Source organism: Rosa rugosa, chromosome 4 (genome assembly GCF_958449725.1).
Source record: "Rosa rugosa chromosome 4, drRosRugo1.1, whole genome shotgun sequence".
Lineage (NCBI taxonomy): Eukaryota > Viridiplantae > Streptophyta > Magnoliopsida > Rosales > Rosaceae > Rosa > Rosa rugosa.
Window position 1 is genome coordinate 33,475,753 of NC_084823.1, and position 23,182 is coordinate 33,498,934.

Consider the following 23,182-nt stretch of genomic DNA (forward strand, 5'->3'; position numbering starts at 1 on the left):
TCATTTCTGTCAGAATTCTAGATTTTGGCTAACAAACCCTCTTCTCTTAATAATAGTATAGATATATATTATGTTGTGCCAAACTGGTGAGAATGAGCGAGTTCATCTAAGCGGGTAGGGGCGACCTTGAGTTTGTCGGGGCCTCAAGTGAACTAAAAATGTAAGACCCTCACATTTCCATACGAAATGGTTAGTATTGTGGTGTAAAAAGTTGTTTGTACATAAATTTAGTTAATTAATGGAAGACCTTATACTCTGGAGCTAGGGTTTGAACCCGAATTGGCTTTGAAAAGCAACAATGGCGTCATCTTTGTGTCGCCTTCAAAGAAGGGCCAGGTTGGTCGCCCTCCTGGTCGGACAAACAATCCCAAACCTGAGGGGCTGCCATACGTCGCTGAGGCGGGAAGCCACGGTCGACGAGGAGGCGCCGCCAGACGAGCGTCACACTCTCCTTCGCTCTCTCCAAATCCTAGCTTTCTCTCCTGTTTTCTCGGTGCTCTTAAATCGAAATGCAAACTATCATAAGGCTTGGCAAGAAATCTTCAAAGTAGAATATCCTTTCTTACATTTATTTCCGTTACAATATCCTTTCTTACATGTTTGTAGCAATGCTAAATTTATGCATCAATTCATTGCAACAATTTGACTTCGTGGTACTAAGCTAACCAATCTGTTGACTAAAATCTTAGAAACCACTTTATATAGGGTGTTTGAAAGACTAACAGGCCTAAACTGAATTGTGGCTCGAGCACTGTCAAGTCACATTTAAACCAACAAGAATTCTCACAGATTGAAAATGCTCGACCGCCATAGCAAATATATCGTATGGGCACATGTCACAAATATAGAATACATATCATAAATTGAGTAGGAACATTACCATCAATACTTTTCGGACCTCAATCACCATTGTAGAAAGAAATATCATTGAACTAACTAAGGGGGGTGTATTGTATATGGAATTACTGGCATTTTTAAAGAAGTCTATGGAATTTAAAAGTCTGGGTGTATTCAATACAGACTTTTAACAATCCATAAAAGTCTGGGTGTATTCAATTAGGATTTTAAAAGATCTTTATGAATTCCACCAAAGTCTAGGGGTATTCAATTAGGACTTTTAAAAATGAATAGAAGTTTAGGGGTATTCAAAATATCATTCATACATATGGAATTAGAAAATCATGGAAAATCATGGACTTTATAGTCTTTAGTATAAATACCAAACTCCAATATTTTTCCAGCCATCAGAGCAAAGATTTTGAGCGTGGAAAAGTCTATCAAAGTTCTTCTCTCTACGCGCGAAGAGGTTGGTCCTCCATCATCTCTCTTTCTTAAATTTTTTGTTGTCTTTTCTCTAATGTTTTGTGGTATCAACTTCTAATACCTAACATGTTCATTGTTGTTGTTGAATTTGATTTTTTTGTTTTTCAATTGTGATGCTTGGAACCCTAATAACCCAAATATTATCATCTACTCCTAAAACCCTAAAACCCAAATTTGTCGTCTGTACGTATATGCTTAATGCTTTTACGTTTGATCATAGTCCTGCGTCTTGCGCTATTGTTGTTATTGCAATTGTCATCCTTATTAATTAGACTATTCTGCAATAAGTTCCGTTTCTTCTGTTGTTTGCTGCGTCTGTTTCTTCTTCTCTCTAGGTTTTTGGTTTCTTTTATTACTTGTTGCCGTCCTATATTGGCCTGGTTCTCTTTGTTTAATTTGATATTGGTTTGCCCTTGTGGCTCTTCAGTTTGGGTAGATCAGCCGAATGGTATTTATGTGTGTGTGTGGTTTTTTTTTTTTTTTTTGTGTGTGTGCATGTCAGACCTTCTTTTCTATAACTAAAGTGTGTGTGATTCTACTGATAGAAAACAAAGAAGTGTGATTAAACAAGTGCGTAATTGAATGAATTATGAAAAAGAAACATTAATCAAAGAGAAGCTGTCTGGGTAATAATCAATATGAACAGCCTTTTGCTATCAATTAAAATATTAAATTACATAGCCTAAGCCCTTACTGAGTGAGGGAAGGGAATTAACTAAAGGGTATGTGAGGTCTCCATTAATCATTAATCTCTATATCTTAAGTGAGTGGCTGTGCAGTGCACAAAAACATGACTAGCACTCTCTCCCTCACTTTTACGCATTAGACAACAATGATAGTACTTTAAGCTTGTGAATTGCAGTAAATTTCAATATAGAACATGCTAGCCTTGCTTGAAATTTTTTGTTTCGGGCTGGTGTTGACAAGTGTAAGATAAATAAGTTGCAGGTCCACTCTAAACTAATCTCTAGTTTGTTTTTGTTCTTATTTTTTAGATCGGACTATAGGAACATATAACTACAGATATTTTTCTTACTTCATAAGAAGCAACAATTTATTGATACAAACAGAGGACACAGAAGTGGTCTTGTAATTTTTTTCCGGTCTATACTTTTTTTTATATTTTTTTATATATTATTATTGAAGACTCATTTTCTCATGGCTTCTGATACTTCAAAGTTGTACATACATTGCTTTGAATTATAATGTTTTGATTGATAAAAGTTGCATGTATGATTACTTCTACACAATCGTATAGTGGTTTACGTGTTATACGACCTTGTATTCAGCATACGTGGTGAACGCATTAGACGTCCACTGACTCGGCGACCAGTGACATCAAGTGGATACATATATATGCACAAAATATTGGACAGAGACCCTCAAATCTTTAGAGAGGTGTATAGAATGTATCCTGACGTTTTTCAAAAATTATGTAGCATCCTAAAAGTGAAAACACCTTTGCGGGATACAAGACACATTTGTGTTGAAGAAATGCTCGCAACCTTTCTACTTGTTGTCGGCCAAAACAATCGATACAGTGAAGCTCGGCTGATATTTGAGCGATCTCATTTCACTGTTAGCAAAAGTTTCAACAAAGTCTTGAAGGCCCTGAATACAATAGCACCGGAGTTTATGGCTAAACCTGAGTCCGTGCCACCTAACATAAGAGAAAGTACAAGGTTTTATCCTTAATTACTTTAAGGTAAGCAATGCAACTTTTATGGATGGTTATTTATTTCATTGTACAGTAATGAAGATATTATTTCATTTTTCTTTTCAACTATTTTATATCTTTTTTCATTGTTTCAGGATTGTGTCGGAACTATAGATGGCACACATATTCCAGCAACGGTAGTTGGACGTGAGGTTAGCAGATATTGAAATCGCCATGGGAAGATATCACAAAATGTATTAGCAGCTTGTAACTTTGATTTACAGTTCATATATGTACTTAGTGGATGGGAGGGTTCCGCTCATGATTCAAAAGTGTTGAATGATGCAATTTCTAGACGAAATGGACTCAAAGTGCCACCAGGTATAGTTTTACTTGCATAAAAAAAGTTCAGAACACTTATTACAATTTATGTCATATAACATGCTAATTGCATTTTTTTTATTTATTATTAGGTAAATATTACTTAGGGGACTGCGGATTTCCAAATTGACGCCGGTTTTTAGCTCCATTTCAAGGTACTCGATATCATCTCAAAGATTTTGGTGGTGAAGGAAACCATCCTGTCAATGCAATTGAGTTATTCAATCTTCGTCATGCTTCCTTGAGGAATGTAATTGAGAGAATATTTGGAATATTTAAGTCGCGTTTCACAATCTTCAAATCAGCACCACCATTTTCATATAAGACACAAGCAGAGCTAGTTTTGGCTTGTGCAGGACTGCACAATTTTCTTCGACAGGAATGTCGTTCAGATGAATTTCCTCCCGAACCAGAAGAAGATCCGATAGACAATCACGAAGATAATTTTGAATGGGATGATTTTCAAACCCAAGATCAGCAGAGAGAAAATGCTAATGAATGGAGAATGAGTATTGCTACTCATATGTGGACAGATGCCCAACCAAATGCCAACAATGAAAACAATAACAATGAAGAAAGTGAAAATGAAGGAGAAGGATAAATCATATCATTGTTTCAGAGACGTATGCTTCTTTAGCATGAAACTTTTTTTTTTTTTCCCGTCTCTTATTTTTGGTACCTTTTGGTTGATTACATTTGGAGGTTTTTCCTTTATTTTCTTATACGTTTGTTTCATAACATTATTTGAGCTTCTCTGATTTTTACGCTAATGGACATTAGTTAACATAGCTACTGCATTGTATTCTATTCTCTGACTCATAAACTAGCTTCTTCTTTTTTGTTGTAAATATTGTGAAATCTATAGAAGTCATTCATATGAAATCTGTAGATTTTTATAAATCAGTAAAAAGTCTATGCTAAAAGTCAATAGTTTTAAGAAATCAATAGAAGTCTATGAACTTTTTATAGAGTCCATGGACTTTTGAAAAAGTCTATCATTTAAAAAAAATCCACATAAATCCAAATACAATACACCCCCTTAAGTCTCGATTACCTTGAGTCATCGAAAAATAAAAATAGTGCCATGCACTTTTGAATGCCACGGAAACACTACACGTACTAGTGCAAGTGACGAATCACTAGCCAAAAAGTTATATAACCAGAAAAAAAGAAAAAAAGAAAAGAAAAGAAAAGAATATCGGGTGGTTGGATGAGGGGAAGAGTCTGATCCCCCTTACTCCTAAAATGTTGGATTCACGTCCACACAATGACATGGTTTCTCTGTTACACGATCCTTCACTCACTCCTCTCTCCCTCACTTTACTACAATGTCGACTTTCTCGGCCGCACCCAATAATATTCATACCTGTGTCCGCAACCACCACAATTCGTTATTCTTTTTCCCTACTTGTGTGACGTCTTCAGTTTCCAAATATCAGGGAAGCCGTAAAACAACCTCAACTGTTACTTTCAATGGCCTCAGATCAAAACATAACAGGACTAGTTTCCAAAACACTGCAGTTTTCGGAGGACTCAATCCCTCCAGGTTCTTGCAAATGGGTTCTGAAGAAGCTTGCTCCAGCAGACAGAGTCTGATCAAATCAACTGGCTCAGAGAGTGCCAGCACTTCCACTCTGTCTCAAAATGTGTGTGCATGAGTAACCATTACATGTTTGATCTGTTTTGTTGTTGTTTCATTCATGTACGTTTTGCTTGAAGTTGTTAGCTTTTGATGTATATACATACCAGGTGGTTGGGGTTTTGCATCTGGTTGTTTCACTTGGGATCATTCTTGCAATAGACAAATTCTTGAAGCAGGCATTTGTGGCAGCTGCGATTAAGTTCCCGAGTGCGCTTTTCGGGATGTTTTGTATATTCTCAATTCTGACCGGTCTTGATGCCACTGTTCCTGCTGTGGCAAAAAGCTTGATGAGTTTCTTTCAGCCGGCGCTGTTGTTCATTCAGAGATGGCTGCCATTGTTTTATGTGCCATCTTTGGTTGTTTTGCCTCTTTCTGTTAAGAGTATTCCCCCGGCTTCCGGCATCAAGATTTGCTATATTATAGGTATGCAAGTTATTGCTACTCTCTCACAACTTTCTGTTATGAATCTGTGCATCAGTTTAAGTTTTCGAATGGTGAATGTTAAGTTTGGGTTGTTGTGTGAATGGTTCAATCACTTGGTTTCCTGATTGTTCAGATTTGTGATTAGCTTAGTAGTGATATGAATCGTAGTGCTGTTTTCTGGATCACCCGGATCATTCTCATTTAGAAACTAGCCACTGAAACTGCTCATCTTTGATGTTTTGGTGAAACTCTAGTCATTATTCCTTACTCATATGCCTGCTTCCTTAGCTCATATTAGAAAATTCCCCAAAGAAGTACCTTTAAGTTGAGAACAAAAGCTTCTGAATATGATTTACAAACTACCTGGATTGAGACAAACTTGTACCTTGTTCTGGTGGTGATGCCAACTCAAATTAGTAAATGGATATACAGTTGGATTGAACAGAGTTGATGATCAAGGCTTTGCCTTAAAGTTGTGTGGGTGAGTTCTTGTACAAACTTTTCCACCTTCATAGATCATGAACTTCATGTTACTTTTGGTTGTGGTAGAAAATATTCAAAATATTAGATCGCATAGTCTAATGACTAGCTTACTTTCATACTAAGAATTAGCAAGAAGTGGCTTGAGATGGCAGCTTTAAGCAATCTGTTTGGATCTTTTGGTTTGGTTTAGAACTCGGAATGTATTCATTTGCCATTATGAGAAAACAATTGTACAGATTTTACAGTCACTAACTTATATCGTTGCCTTCCATTCAAAGTTAGCTCTTAATGTGTCTGACAAGATGGTCTTGAGATGCAGTTTATAGTGCAGAGGCCATTATCTACTTAATACAGAATATATATTAAATTAGATTGCAGAATGATTCCTTTCATAATTTTTGGACAACAGATTAACTTGGTGAGCTAGTATTGTTACTTAAGCATTATTCTCAATACTGTGCAGAGAGCATATTTCCAATTCCATGGAACTCTATTTTGGTCTGCATCTCTGTTTATAGACTAATGTTAGTGCAACTAATTAAAGGTTTCATGATGTGTGTAGCATGCATTTGAACTCTTGAAGTATGTAAAGCAACCTTTTCCTCTTACCTTTTTCTGAGTAATCATCTACGGAACTCTGTCCCATTCGTTGCTTAACATTTTAGTTGTTTATGAAAACCTCGTGAAAATTTAAACATAATGCATGTAAGAATACAATCTGCCTTTCTATGCTAGTTTTTTCAACTTCATTCTACAGTGGAACTGATCTGAGAAGTTAAGATGGAAAAAAAAAAATATTTAAAGAATCTCATTGAAATCCACCTAAATAATAGCATTTTGTTGTAAAAGGAACATAGAAAGTGTTTCAGAAAATTGAGAGAGCTTTGCTTCTAAGAACTTGAGAGAGAGAGAGTTTAGATGCAGATAATAAGTGTAGTATTTTCTGTTTTTCATCTACTTCCATGTATGAGAAATGGACTACATATGTAGTGGAAGACAAGGAACATATAGCCTAAAATCCTCCATAAAACAAGGACCCTTAAAGTCCTCCTTAAAACATGGATCCCCTAAAACTAGGAAAGAGGAAAGCATCTTCTAATATACAATAATTTACATGATATATCCATAATAATTTACAACACTCCCCCTTGGATATTTCATGTCAATAGTGTTGCCTAGGCTGTGCGCTTTTAAGTTGTCTCGTCAAAAACCTTGCCAAGTAATAAAAACCCTGTGGGAAAAAACAACCTTGGTCGAAGGAGAAAAAGAGCACAACGCGCATGAGTGTGAAGTAGTAATATCACAGCTTCGGAGATAAGTGGAGTCTTCTTATCAGCATCAGAAGTAAGTAGCATGTCTACGAGAGGGATGCATTTAGAGTTGCTACACCAAAACCTTGCCCGGTAAACCCAGTGGGAAAAACCCGTGGTCGAAGGGAAAAGATGAGCAAATGCATATATGTTGAATCAAAAACATCTTCAGGATGGAGCGACCATACTAAAAATGTGCCTCGTTAAAACCTTGCCAGGTAATAAAACCCAGTGGGACAAAATAACCCTGGACGAAGGACAAAAGAGTACACGATGGTCAAGTGGGTATGCTTCTGGATACTCCCCCTGATTCAACTCCTCCTGAAAATTACATGTTAGGTAATTCAGATAATTTACGTAGACCAATACCTTGTACATGCTTCTGGAATGTAGATTTTGGTAGTGACTTAGTGAAGAGGTCTGCACGATTGTCTTCAGATCGAATCTGCTTGACCTCAATCTTCTGATGCTCCTGTTGTTGCTGATTGAAGAAAAACTTTGGTGCAATATGTTTTGTGTTGTCTCCTTTGATGAAACCTGTCTTCATTTGCTCGATGCAAGCAGCATTATCCTCATGGATAGTGGTTGGTTCATCAGTGGTGGAATGCAGTCCACATGTGCTTTGAACATGCTTTGTGATGGCTCTCAACCATATACATTCACGTACTGCTTCGTGAAGAGCTAGAATCTCAGCATGATTCGAAGAGGTAGCAACAAGGGTCTGTTTTGTAGACCTCCAAGAAATTTCCGTATTCCCAATGGTAAAGACATAACCAGTTTGGGAACGCGCCTTGTGTGGGTCTGATAGATAGCCTGCATCAGCATATCCAACAAGGCGAGCATCATTCTGAGGATCAAGGGGGTTTGATCCATTTCTTGATGCATAGGGATAAAATAAGCCCATATCAATCGTACCTCTAAGATAACGAAAAATATCTTTTATACCATTCCAGTGGCGGCGTGTTGGTGCAGAGCTATATCTAGCTAACAAGTTCACATCGAATGGGATGTCCTGTCTAGGGCATCGAGCCAAGTACAATAATGCGCCTATTGCACTTAGATATGGGACTTCTGGCACCAATATCTCTTCGTTATCACCAGTAGAACAATACGGTTCTCTCTAGACTTCGGACGACCATGAGTGTGCTTGCTTTTATCCTGATTAAAGCATATTAACATCTTCTGGATGTAATTTGGTTGATGGACCAAAATTTCATCTGCACTTTGCTTGGGCTCCAGGTCGAGACAATAATTTGTTCTCCCAAGGGCTTTCATCTCAAATTCCGACTTCAGGTGCTTTGCAGTTTCCTTGATCTCTTCAGGAATATCAATCAAATTCATGTCTTTGACATAGACCGCCATAATTGCAAACCTGGAATTTGTTTCCTTAATAAACACGCATAGGCGTAGTTTATTATTCACATATCCCATCCCGATCAAATATTCACTTAGACGGTTATACCACTTCCGTCTAGATTGTTTTAATTCATAAAGTGAACACCTCAAAACTAATGGAGAACACGTTCCGTGGTCTAGAACTATTTGCATTGGGTACCTTAAGTCCTTCAGGAACTTTCAGGTATATCTCTGTATTATGATCCCCCTAGAGATAAGTTATGACCACATTCATAAGCTGCATATTCAGTTTTTCGGAAACTACCAAATTGATAAGGTAGTGGAACGTTATGACGTTCATTACGGGAGAATACGCCTCCTCGTAATCAATCACAGGGCGTTGAGAAAATTCTTGCGCCACTAGACGAGCTTTGTGTATCACAATCTCATTTTTCTCATTACGCTTCCTTATAAATACCCATTTAAATTCTACAGGTTTAACATGGGGAGGTGTAGGAACAACAGGTCCAAAACACCTTTCTCTTTGTCAAGGAATCTAATTTGACCTAGATTGCTTATTTCCTTTTTGGCCAGTCATTTCTTCGTTAACATTCATCAATGGAGCAAGGTTCGATTTCATCTCTTGTTTTAGTTTCGGTGGCCACCGCAAATACAAACACATCATCGATGATAATCTCATTCCAATTCCAAATCTCACAAAGTTTACCGAGATTTCTCTATTCTCGGGAGTGGGTTCAAATGTTGGAGCGTCCCCCAACGTCGTCTCTTCTAGGACGGACCCATAATCCGGATTTATCTCGTGAGATGAATCAGTTTGAGATTGCGATGTCAAGAAGATTCATTTGTGCCGAGTTTACCCTCTTCTGGGGATAAGAATCTTTTGAACCTAATGGTCTACCTCACTTCTGGGCAGGGACATATGACTGGTTAGCCGCTATGGTCGTACCTCGTCCATCTGGGATGACATGTCATACGGGGACGTCTATCCTTACAGGCATATTTGCAGCAGGTATATGTGATCTGGTCACTTTAGCTAGATCAGAGAAAGCGTCTGGCATATTTTGGGCTATACTTTGTAGATCTAGAATTCTCCGCACTTCACTATCGCATTGTGCGGTTCGGGGATCGAGATGAGACATAGTGGGGACATTCCACGTCAATTCACGTCGTTCATCAGGAACGGTAACGTTCTTATCTCCCCCTAACGGCGGGAAGATTGTCTCATCAAAGTGACAATCTGTAAACTCTCCGGCATTATCAGGTCTTATGGACTTTATGGGATAATCCGAGTGGTGATCCACAATTTCATGATCTGGGCGAGAGTTTAGCAAAAGCAGCATTTTCTTGTGGACAATAGTGTAACATGTGATCACTTTGTCGATACATCAACCACAACCATGAAATATTTAAATTGTCCGCATGGTGGTTGGAAAGGTCCACAAATTTTCCTTGCATTCTGTGCAGAAAAATGGTGTGTGTATATACTAGTCTTTGCACATGATGGTCTAGAGTTTAACATTCCTAACGAGCAAGTTTGGCGTAATGTGTTACTAAACACAGGACCCTTATTCAGAAGGGGATGCCTGTGTGATAAGTTGAGGATACGGTGCATCATACTTTGACCTGGGTGTCCCAAATGGTCATGCCATAGCAAGTAGTTGCTCGAATTGGTTAGCTTCTGGCTAACAAATTTCAATTTCTCCAATATACGCTTCTGGCAGCACATTCAGAGGTTATGCAAAGATATTACACTCATTTTTCTTAGGGGTTTCAACGTGATAAATGTTGGTTCGAATATCCTTAATACTCAATAACGTTCTTCTGGAACGTGGAGAATATAAGGCCTCATTAATGGTAAATTCAGTACCATTGGACAACATAAAGTGGGCTTTGCCATAGCCCTCTATCAGGTTGGATTGGCCTGATATGGTTGTCACAGAGGTATGCATGGGCAATAAGTTTGAAACATATCTCCGATCTCGGAGTATGGTGTGCGTAATAGCACTTTTAACCGGACAACAAACTTCCCCACAGAATATGCCTATTCATTTATTTAATTCAATGGATCACATGTATGAATAAGTTTATTGAATTAAATATATTCGAACATAACCACATTTCTATAATCCAAAATAATTGAAAACATAAATCACCAAAATCCGAAGATGTTTCATTCATTAAGATGAAATAGATATGGCACAAGGGGCCAATTATACCCATGTCTTCGAGTTCTAATCCTCGGTATGTTCAGTAACTGCCTGAAAATCCATGATCTCTAGTGTGGAATCGATAGAAAATGACCCTTTAATAAAGTTGGTATTTCGAGTTCTGCGACTGGCGTAATACTCATCTACTGCTTAGGCTATCGCACAACAGGTGCGGGACCAGCAGTCAATTCCTCCACATTGATAACAAAGATCATGCTGATCGATTCTGGTGGCAGCGGGCCGGACCAGTGTTCCTTTCAACTCGGGCTTGCTGAGTTATGGCATCATGGTTCCTACCACGTGGGCCTTGGCCACGTGGAGCCTGATTACATGGCCTCTTGGGCTTTGGCCAAGTGGCAGACGGTCATATGGGCTAATTTCGTTCTGCCAATCATGTCTTGCTTCAAGCAAGAAAATGGTCATTTGATGGTGAAAGTGCTCTTCTAGAGCGACCCAAAGAATCTGTGTATCCTCTTCATCGGATACTCAACTTGGAGTGTTTTCTCCATATGTTTCCTTTGAAAATTATGGCACTCATATTAAAAGCCTCAATGACGACATTGTTAGCATTGATTGTTGATCTCATCTTCTTTGCAGTTAGATGAATTATCACATCTTGAGTCCACTTTAGATAGTTTCTTCTGGAAACCTCCAAAGCAACAAAGTCAAGTTTGTTGAGATTTGGCATTTCTTACAGGAAAGGAACAAATAATCTTAGTGCTTTGGGTAGTATCGTCCATAAGCAACTAATAGGAACTTCAGGTTCTATAACATGGTATGAAAAATCGGATTAAACATGTAAAATCTACTGGTTTTATCATGTGTGGTGAATTTATGAAGGAAACTTCAAGTTTCTTAAATGGCATTATCGAAACTACAAGTTTGATATGTGTATGAACTACTGGTTCATTTAGAACTTCTAGTTCATTAGGTACCTGCATTTTCTACACATATATTCTAGTGCGAAAATTTAGACAAGTAACACAATAATATTGAATAGAGCAAATTGAAATAATATCTCACAAATTGAATAAATGGAAATCACAAATCAATTGAGATATTAATTGCATGCTAGTAATATAACATATTAATTGTCACACAATTATGTGAATAAATGCTTCTGGCAATTAATTACACATATGAAATATGGTGAATTTATTTGCAATAGCCATAATGACATGTACATTGTCTGGGTTCAAATCTCAGTAGAATCAAATCATTTTTCTTTTTATTTGATTCTGCTGGACCAAAGGAATGGGCTTGATAGTGAAGCCTATCGGGCTTAGTCTGCGGGCTTGTGACCCGGCCTTTCATGCGTAATTTAAATGGTGTGTGAGGCCTGCTGGGCTGCTAGGTCCCGCAGAGGGAGAGTGGGCCTGCTGGGCTCAAGCTGGTCTGCCAAGGAATGAAAAGTTATTACTCAACCCTTTTGGTAACTCCAATTAAATACGACCAGGTAAGAGTATGAGGTTTGGGTGGAGCGAGGCTCTCTTAAGTACACAGCCTCATTGTATCTTGCCTAGACATCACATCGAATTGGGTGAGCCTACTTGGAAAGATTCATAATATTTCAGTGTTGTCAAAACTACAGGTTCGATACTATATGTGAACTTCTGGTTCAATATTTATGTATGAAATTTTGGTTCAATGTTTATGTGTGTGAACTTCCGGTTCGTTAAGTACCTGCATTCCGCACATATATATTCTAATGCAAAGAATTTAAGCGGGTAAAATATTTAAATTTAATATGAGCAGGTAACACCACAAAACATTATCATAATAAATAATGAAGGAAAGATGTATCATTATCACAAAGTCCAAACAAGTATTTATAGATATTTGTCACAATATACATGAATTAATAGCTAAATTAAAAAGCTATTGATTTTCCTTTTACTCATTCCATTATGCCAATTATAGTGCAAGAGAAATAAGTGTCTCTCATAGATGATTAAGTTAAACTAGATGCTTCAATAAAAGTCATAAATCGTGATTGCAGCTTCTACTGAATAGCAGTCGAAAAACAAACCAAAATCCCAACCAAAACAACCCAGAAAAATATGAAAAATTATAGAGATGCAGTAAACACACAGAGGCTCTAGCATACAAAATTTGGTGAATTTTGGAGTTGAATTACTATTTTAAATAAATACGGGAACACAGAGGACAGAAGGTAAACTGAAACAGTAAAATCTGTTTTTGCTTGGAAAAACATACTTGGTTGTAGAGCTGGTAGATTGATGTTGATTGAATGATGAACCTCTTCTTTTCTGCAACCCAAGAGTTATTCACCTCTTCTCTTGTCGATCGGCAATCCGAATCCTAGAGCTAGTCGTGCTGATAACGTGTTGTAAAAGGAACATAGAAAGTGTTTCAGAAAATTGAGAGAGCTTTGCTTCTAAGAACTTGAGAGAGAGAGAGTTTAGATGCAGATAATAAGTGTAGTATTTTCTGTTTTTCATCTACTTCCATGTATGAGAAATGGACTACATATGTAGTGGAAGACAAGGAACATATAGCCTAAAATCCTCCATAAAACAAGGACCCTTAAAGTCCTCCTTAAAACATGGATCCCCTAAAACTAGGAAAGAGGAAAGCATCTTCTAATATACAATAATTTACATGATATATCCATAATAATTTACAACACATTTTAGGATGTTGATTAAGAAACGGTTCACACATGTGATTTCTGTTTTGCTTCTGAAGAAGCAAATAAGTAGGATTTTTTTTTCCTTTTCTTTCTGTTACCTCTGTCACGGTCTTATCTCATGTACTTGTGTATATGCTGAATCATATTCTGCAGCTGGAGGCTGGCTGGCTTCACTAGCTGTTGCAGGATATACAGCAATAGCAGTCAGAAAACTGGTAAAGACAGAAATGACAGATGCTGAGCCTATGGCAAAACCCTCTCCATTTTCTTCCATTGAAGCATGGTCTTGGAGTGGGATCCTCCTCATCTCATTTGTTGGAGCATTAGTAAACCCAACAGCACTGGGGACAAGTGCTCTGACATGCCTTCCATTCCTACTTGCATCCACTGTGTTAGGTTACATTGTTGGTTCTGGGTAAAACTTCATGTTTTCATATTAGATCTACCTGCACAAGCACTTTTTTTTTTTTTTGGGTAAAAGTAAATCACTAAATTAACAACCAACTAAAGTTTTCAATTTAATACAAGTTACTCAGATTCTAAACTTGCAGTTTTGTCGACTTCTAATTTGCAGATTGCCATCAGATGTGAAGAAGATTTTCCACCCAATTATTTGTTGTGCCCTATCTGCAGATGTGGCAGCAGTGGCTTATGGATACTTTTCCAAGTCTGGGCTTGATCCTGTCCTTGGTACATTCCTGAAATAAAGTTGTTGGTCTCAGCTAGTACATTGTGTTCCCTTTGATTGCTGCAAGAATAGTAAACCGAATTAAAAAACTGAATTTTAACAACTAGGGACAATCACCTAAAGTACAAATATTTTCTTTTTGGGCCTCTTGTTCCCCCTATATGCTTTCTTGTGTCTTCAGCATATTGATATGGCCATTCTTCTTCTTGATATGCACAGAATCTTACCTTACAAAGGTTTCATCAAACCCTGGAGCTGGTGATATTCTGATGGGATTCTTGGGGTCTGTTATCCTCTCATTTGCTTTCTCAATGTTCCAACAGAGGAAGGTAAGCCAAGTTTTCCAATTTGTGCTGGTTGTTATTTGTTTTGTTTCATTGTGAGTTGAAATGCCTTACTGAGTAGCTGGAATGGTCTATCCCTTGAAAATTTATTTGTTTTGAAGAACATTGTATTTTAAACTGGAATACACACGCGCGCGCACACACACATATAGTTAAGATTGCCCTTCTTCAATGCTTTAGCTATCTATACTTTCTATTGTATAATTATCTTATTGCGTGATATCGTTTTTCTTTTACTTTGTATCCTGAAATATAGTGTAGGGATATTTATATGGCAAAAAGTTGAGGATAGAAGCATAGCAAGAGGCATTGGGATACCTAATAGAATTGTGGGGTTGCTTATTGTTCCCACTCCAGGACAATATGAAACTGATTCAACCCTTTACATTTTTCCAATGGGGATCATAGTCCAATTCCAAATAGTAGATAATAGAACCGATTTAGCATTTCATTTTTTTATTTTTTGTTAATCCACAAGGCCTTTCATTTCATGAAAATTGTTGCTGCTATGCAATTTTACAGCTGGTCAAGAGGCATGCAGCAGAGATTTTCACATCTGTAATCATATCGTGCATATTCTCATTGTATTCAACCGCTCTTATTGGACGTCTCGTTGGGTTAGAATCAAGTTTGACTGTCTCAATTCTACCACGATGTATAACCGTGGCATTAGCCCTCAGCATTGTGTCCTTGTTCGAAGGTACTAGTTCATACTTCACAGTTGAAAATAAGCAAATCTCATGATCATCAGTGATAAGGTTTACATGAAGTTAGTCTTAGACTAGTGAACTTGAAACTATTCCTACAATTACATAATGCTCAGAATACATATTGCATACAGCACATATTTGAGAGTCTGTTTTATGCTTAAGGTATATATACTCTATATATGTATATAATCTATAATCTACTTTGCATTTGTTCTAGGTGCCAATTCATCTCTCACAGCTGCCGTTGTTGTAGTAACTGGTTTGGTGGGAGCTAATTTTGTACAGGCAACACTTGATAAACTACAGTTCCGAGATCCTATTGCTCGGGGAATAGCTACTGCATCTAGGTATGAATCTCTGCTGAACCCTCTGCATCAAATGGTCACATTGAAAATGATAGACAATGAAAACAAATCTTTTGAAACATCCTGGATATGCAGAAAATCAATTATGTTGAAATGCAGGTTTCCCTAGTAACACTTGCCACTTGGACAGCGGCAATAGTGACTAGACTCGGAGCATTACTCTTTTTAAATTTGATAAAAAGTCTATTATCAGTATCATGTACTTATGTTTGTTTGGTTTTCTTGTTGCTGAAGTGCTCATGGATTGGGAACAGCAGCATTGTCAGCCAAGGAACCCGAGGCTCTCCCATTTTGTGCCATTGCTTATGCTTTGAATGGTATATTTGGTTCTTTGCTCTGCTCAATTCCAGCAGTCAGGCAAAGCTTGCTTGCCGTGATTGGATCATGAGCCTACCAATTTTAAATCACTTTGTTAGTCATATGTATAGTCAACACTGCTGGGTGTATGTGTAGTTGTGTACAGTACAGATATTCATATTACTAGGGGAAAAATTCAAATTTAAACAGGAGCAAACAATTCTGTGTGGTAATTTTCTTTGAAGATCTAGATCAAGTGTATTAGTATATATCGAATAATAATCTAGAAATCAATCTCTTCCTGAGATTAAAATGTAGAAAGCACACATATAGAATAGCAATCTAAATGCACACAGAGAAGAACAAAGTCGATAGAAAACCAATGATACTTGATATGAATGGCTAAAACTTGAAACAAATAAAATTTCATGATTTACATAAAAAAAATTCAAGTTAGGGAGTACATTTTCCCAGTAAAAGCCAGGAACTTTGGCTCTTCTTTCTCTTGGAGCTGCTGCTGTTGTTTGACCTCTTTTGAGGCTACCTTTGGAGCAGTATCTGCGCCAAAAACAAGCTTCCCCTGAGCCCGGCGTCTAGTAGCTCGTGAACTAGATTCTGTACAAGGTTGTGGATTACCATTCGCGGCAACAAATGAGGAAGAATCTAATGCTGACTCATACTGCAAAGCCTTGCCATCCAAACGCCTCCCAGTTCCCTTAAAAGGGCTGAATTTAGGTATGTCAACTTGGCCATCTGCTTCCTTGTTCAGAGGAATTGATGAAGCAACAGGTTTCTCAGGTTCCTTATAGTCAAGAGGAGGTGCAAAGTCAACCTCACAGTCTGTGTCGATAATGCCTATGGCATCAGAAGGCTTTGTTTCAATGATATCCATATAATACTTCTTGTTCTCATAAGGTAGCACAATAGTATCCCCAGTTGTTAAACAAGAAAACGTCCCGAGAGCCGCCTCCAACATAGCTTTTGGGTCAGGGATGTCCAAGAAGTCCTTTGTATGAGGCTGCAATTTGACATGACTGCCTTTCGGAAGAGTCTGGTTTTGAAACAGCACAAGGTCTCCCTCTTTCAAGTTCATATTTTCCATCATCCAATTAGGCATGTAGACAAAGCCTTCTTCTGCAGTGAACTCCCAAACCCCACAATGAGAGACACGAAATTTCTCAGTCTCATTATTCTCGGCAGCATCAAAAGAATATGGCCGGAACTCGAACAACATTGGATAATCAATGTTTAGAGAAGCAAGGACGTCGAGGGCTGAGGGAGGCATTATGATTTTATCACTACTCTCAGTGTATGCATGCTTTTCAGTTTTAGATGCAGGATAACAATGATACCTATGCCAAAACGGTGTCGTGCCAACAAAATCATCATATTCATGGCCGCCATAACTGGGCTCAGAGTGCTCTATCTCACCATCCCCATCAGTAATACTCATGTCAGAACCTACCTCGTAAGCTTCATGATCCTCAAATCCCATGTCAGACCCTATCTCATGATCACTCATGCCGGAGTCAGCGGAGTAGTATGTAGTCTGGTCAGAATCATAACTCCTGTTTTCATTCAAATCCATATCGATCAGAGATTCGATATGGATGATCTCTCCAAGACAACTTACCTTAAAACCCTAAAAACACCTGCTAGAACGATGGAACTAGAATTGGAGAACCAATATGACGCAAAATAATGCTGTGCTTTGAATGTTATTTATATAACCCAAGTTTGGAGGAAACCCTACTCCAGTTGGAAAACCACCTTGCATTCGGAACCGTTCGGCGCAAGCTAAGTAAACCCGATTTGGTTATATTTATGGACACACACTCACATTGTCACATGGTTGCGACTAAAAAAGTAGTTATCTAATTTCACATATTTCAGTATAATAACTCCAAACAATTGTCTTTTCTTATCAACAAAAATACTGTTTTTAACTTTTGTTATACAAAAGAAAATTGTTTGTAACGCCTATATATAGGATCGATATAATTTCTAACAAAAAAAACTAGGCCTCTAGATTTCAGGGCTAGGCCTCTAGATTTCAGGGCCGGCCTTGAGCCTAGGCAAAGCAGGCCCAAGCCTAGGGCCTCAGATTTCAGGGGCGGCCTTGAGCCTAGGCAAAGCAGGCCCAAGCCTAGGGCCTCAGATTTCAGGGGCCTCAAAATTTTTTGTTATGTTGGTCTGCAATAAAATAAAATAAATTTACGAATTGACGCTTAGACACAACACGCTATTACACGCAAACGAACAAATGATCATCGATCTCTTTCTCTTTCTCAATTAAAGTTTTTGAAGTCGAGGCCAACGATCTTCTCTTTCTCAATCCAAGACAAAAAATCCAATTGTGATTGAACCATTGAAGATCATTCCAGAAGGAAATTATATTTCCCAAACGGTGGCTGAAGACCAAAACCTGAAAGAGAAGGAGACTAGGAGAGGATCAAACGAAAAAGTTGAATTTAGTGATTGAAAAGTTGAATTTATATTTTATCTTCCAAAAAGACAAAGTAAGATCTTTGAAGCTCTTTCTTTTCTGTTTTGAAGAAATTTTGGCTTTTTCCTTATCTATTTGTGTTTCTGATGCTCTTACATTCCATTCAATGTAAGAGTATAGAATTGGAGTCATGTAATTACGAAATGGTTTGGAGTATGCTTTGGGCCTCGAAATTTTGTTCGCCTTGAGCCTCCATACTCACAGGCCAGGGTAAATATTTTTCAGTTCGTGCTCTGGATAAATTTTCTCGATGAATTTTTTTTTGTTTTTAATTTTTAGTCCTTTAATCTTTGAGAAAATTAGATATAAACCCAAAAATTCAACCTTCTATTAAAAAAAACCCATACATACTTTTCTTTTAATTTACACCCAAATCATCACATTAATAAACCTTCTATATAGACTATATAGAAGAAAACCTTCCATATAGACTATATTCCTATAATCAATATTTTTTCTTATTTAACTTCATGTATATCTAATTTGCCCATTTACATTCTCTCAAATAATACATGTCTAATGTACCTACTAAATATGTATATGTAGGTAGGGCTTAAATAATAGAAACGTTCAAGCTTAATAGAGATCGACACGCAATGATATACACCACAATCATAGGTGTAACATTTTTGTTTATACAATCATAGGTATAATATAATAGAAAATCTAACAAACATGTATGATACAAAAAAATAATAATAAATTCTAATACAGAGATGTTATACAAAACCTATTAACATTTAGGCTGTAATCGAATGTATAAACCAAAAACTAAGCCTCTATTGTAAATATTATTATCTATGTGGATGGCCATGTAAATACTCATTAGTTATATACTTTGATGTAAACCCTACCTCTATATAAAGGAGACTAATGAGACTGAATGATAACACTTCTAGTTCCTCCAAACTATTCTCTCTTCATCTTTCTCTACTTTATAACACGTTATCAGCACGCTTCGCTCTGCTTTATTTTTTTTATACTCTATGATGATCCATGAGTCATATTTTTGATCCCCAATAATTTTAAGAGGGCTGGAAGTTCCTCAAAATGTTTGGGTATTGGGGTTCCCTCCTCCGCATGACAATGTGAATTTGAAGTTCCTTACCTTATTTTGAGAGTATGTTCTTGTGCAATTAGAGGAGAGAAACAAGATTATCATATTTGTGAAGTTAACCAGACCAGAAGTTCTGTGTATTTTCTTCATTCAAGGAACTAGAAGTTTCCATTGTAAAATATATTCCATTATCTTTTTTTTTTTTCCCTGCAATTTTCCTATTTTGTTATGTACTTTCCTTTCATTACAGTACTTATCTTTTAAATTAATTTTTTTGTTACTCATATGGACCAGCAGTCCTATACCTCGAACATATGAATTTTGAATGTAATATTTTTGAACCAGAAGTTCAAAATTTCATAGTAGAACCTGAAGTTCTAACAGTAAAACTCAAACTCAAAGCTTTGAGTATAATGTATAAATTAGTGAAAAGTGAACTAAAGCTTCACTTTAGTCACCTCGAGCCTGAAGTTTCGAGCACCAAATTTATTTGAACCCGAAGTTCAAATTACGAAATCTTAGAACTTGCAGTTCATAGAAGAAAAATAAATTTGAACCTGAAGCTTCGAATAAGCATATAATTAATTCATAGTTTATTTGACTTTATGTCAACTCGAACTAGAAATTTCGAGTAAATTTTCATATGTCGATTGATACATTCATCTTTATGCTTGCTTAAAGCATTCCACCTTAGAACCTGAAGTTCTAATTGTGCAGACTCGAGCCTTAAGTTTCGAGTGGATATATGAACAATTTATTGAAGAGTTTTAATCTCGATCAACCTCAAACCTGAAGTTTTGAGGGAATTATATTGACACCAATTTAAAAGTAAGCAGATATTTAACCGTTGGTTTATGATGAATGCGTATGAGTATACCCCAAATTTGTTATCGTGGATTTTGTAATTAAAAGATATAAGAACCTGTAGTTCCTTGATCCTTAATTACATGTGGACCTGAAGTTCCTCAATGATCATACTAACTAGATGACCATCTAAAGTCCTTCACTCATTATGGTCATGAAGTTTAAACTTGACATTTCGAGTATATTATTTTGGCCAGAAATTCAAAATGCATTTGATGTTAATCTACATCAAACAACAATACAATAATTGAACATCATGTTTTAACTGTATAACACAGACCAGAAGCTTCGTGTATATCCTATGAGATCCACCGTTCAATTCTTACAAATTTGATTTGTGTCATCTTCAAACTTATGTTTTGAGTGACTTTCAGGCAATGCAATTTTATGCATGGTGTCCAGAAAATATTATTAAAGTTTATGCTTATGAGGCTAATATAACAATCATCTCAGATCTTACATATCTGATTGATGGCTCCAGAAGAGCACACATTATTGTCCCTTTACATTATGTGCCTCCAATATTACTAGAGATGTATAATCTCCCCGTCTCATAGATCTCATTGTATAGTAAGAAACCCGATTGACATGGCTATACCATGAAATGCCACCAGAAGTGGATCATGGCAAGAGAGAAATCAGGAGTCAATGTAAATACTGCCCTAACATCCACACATGTGAGAAAATTGTAAATTAGGCGTGTGTCGCCTATGGTACACTATATGGTGGATGATTATCAAGCCACTTTCGAAAGGGCACTGGTCAAATTAAATTGCATTGACTAATAAGAACATTGCGATTCATCACATATGTCTTATGTCTTTTGCTTACAATAAGCAAATTGAAAGCACTATTTGTGTTACTCCACTGATTTATTGTAACCTCTTGATTTTCCACTGAAACTAAATGTTTCTTAATCCGATTATCTAGGAACCTGATGTTCTTAAGAGGTTTTTATAAATTAAAAAATTGAAATCTCAAGTTTCTTAGATCTCCAATTATATGAGGGCCTGAAGTCCCTCCCCTCTTTATGACTACACAAATATATACGTGACAGTGAACTTGAGGTTCTCCACGTGATAAAGTTACACTTTTATTATGGATTGTAGTTTTCAACTCAAAATTTCGAGTATATCATTTTGGCCAGCAGTTCAAAATGAAGTTGGTCCATTCCAATTATCAGTATTTCACAATTAATGATTACTGAAGCTAAGGTAACACTCGTATCAAGAGTTGTAGATCTTGATCTATGACTCCAAATGAGCTACTATCATGTTACCAAATTTGAAATATTGACGCACTAAGTACCTTCAATATGGTAGGAGAAAATTTTTTTGCTATCTGATATATATTGTGTCAAATTTTTACAGTAAATTGAGGCATATATATAATGTCATGAACCAGAAGTTCATTGAACCAAATACACTATTTGGCATGATCAATTAAGTCATCTTTTGTCTACCATGTTGCGTGGAATCACTTACAAGTTTGATGACTACTAATCTTACTCACAAGCAAATTGTTTATTTACCGCATATTTGCGAGTTGTCACTTTAATGAGACAATCCTCCTGCCATGAGGGGGAGAAAGATTGTTCTTGAAGAACGATATGAATTGGTGTGAGATATTTATCCACCGTCTCATTTTGACTTCGAGAAATATCAAAACTAGTGAATTGATAAAAGAAAGTGACAAAATCATATGCTAAATGCAAAGGCATTTGCATGGGTTAAAGTCCCTGAAACCAAACATACTATCACAAACAATCTAGACCCCATGCCATGTATCCAAATGACATGGTTCTCCTGAAGAGAACGTCATAAAACAATGTCAGAACACCTAATATGGCACACATATAAAGGTTGTAAGTACGTCATTAGGGAATAATGCATTGGTGATACAATAATACATAAATATGGTTAATGCTCATGAATTAAATGTTTTGACCTAAATCTTGGTTTGGGATCGCCACCAACCAATGAACATCTTCACTCCAAAGAAAGTGATAGATTTTTGAACTCATCTTTTGAACATGGTCAAAATAAGACAGTCCTTCCCGCCGTTAGGGGGAGGAAAAACTACTGTCATTTAAATAACGGCATGAATTTATGTAGAATGTATCCACCAGGTCTAAAGTTTTAAGCTCCCAAAAAGGAAAGATTATACAAGCCCTATAATGCTCTACATGAGATTATAAGTAAAGAGATCCACATTCACTACATGATTCAGAGATGATTGTCCTAGAAGTGACAATATATGCCCCAGAAGTGGCATGGGTACTCAATATCAATAAGCTTATTACAGCTAATGCATGCATATAAGAATGTGTGGGATCTATGATTAATGATCATCGATGATAATTTACATATGGTAGCTACAAAAAATCATTAAGGCTGTATTGATGCTATACCACGTTTCATTATGAATGTCGACAAAGTATATTATTGGCCAAATTGGAAAGAGACAATTCCAATGAAATTGAATATTTGAAACGTGATGAAATACTTAGACCTTTAACCCTACATGGTACAAAAGGGTATTTAAGTGAAGATAAATCACTATGACACAATGTCTATTTATCGAGACATGAGATTATGAATATCTTCCCTAGCCTTATACGAATGAAAATTTTCTATAAATACAGTGTTACATATAGCTGTTATATTGACGAGAGATTTATGGCATGTTGTTATCGTATATTATGAAGATCTTAAAGACACATTGCTAAAAGCAAAATCTCAAAAGCAAAGTGTCATAATAAGTGTATTGCTTATCAAATCCTCAAGGGATTCAAATACATGAATGATTCAAGTTCATGAAAGGTTGAAAGAGCCTGAAGCTCACTCATGGAATCAAAGAGTCTAAAGCTAGCTCATATGTACTCATTTCGTTCTAGTCAACGAGATCTAAATTGCC

General features: G+C 36.8%; 2 protein-coding genes across 2 annotated transcripts; one reads left to right on the forward strand and one right to left on the reverse strand.

Annotated features, from left to right (window-relative positions):
- The first annotated feature begins 4,630 nt into the window (after window positions 1-4,630).
- LOC133706933 (plastidal glycolate/glycerate translocator 1, chloroplastic) lies at window positions 4,631-16,089 on the forward strand. The gene is made up of 8 exons (XM_062132487.1): window positions 4,631-5,007; window positions 5,111-5,426; window positions 13,589-13,850; window positions 14,010-14,125; window positions 14,343-14,452; window positions 14,990-15,167; window positions 15,395-15,524; window positions 15,777-16,089. Exons 1-8 carry the CDS (start codon window positions 4,690-4,692, stop codon window positions 15,928-15,930), a joined length of 1,584 nt encoding a protein of 527 aa, XP_061988471.1. The 5' UTR covers window positions 4,631-4,689; the 3' UTR covers window positions 15,931-16,089.
- A 102-nt stretch (window positions 16,090-16,191) lies between these two features.
- On the reverse strand, window positions 16,192-17,478 carry LOC133706934 (uncharacterized). Its single transcript, XM_062132488.1, has one exon. The coding sequence runs from the start codon at window positions 17,425-17,427 to the stop codon at window positions 16,288-16,290; it is 1,140 nt and encodes a 379-aa protein (XP_061988472.1). The 5' UTR covers window positions 17,428-17,478; the 3' UTR covers window positions 16,192-16,287.
- Between the last annotated feature and the right edge of the window lie 5,704 nt (window positions 17,479-23,182).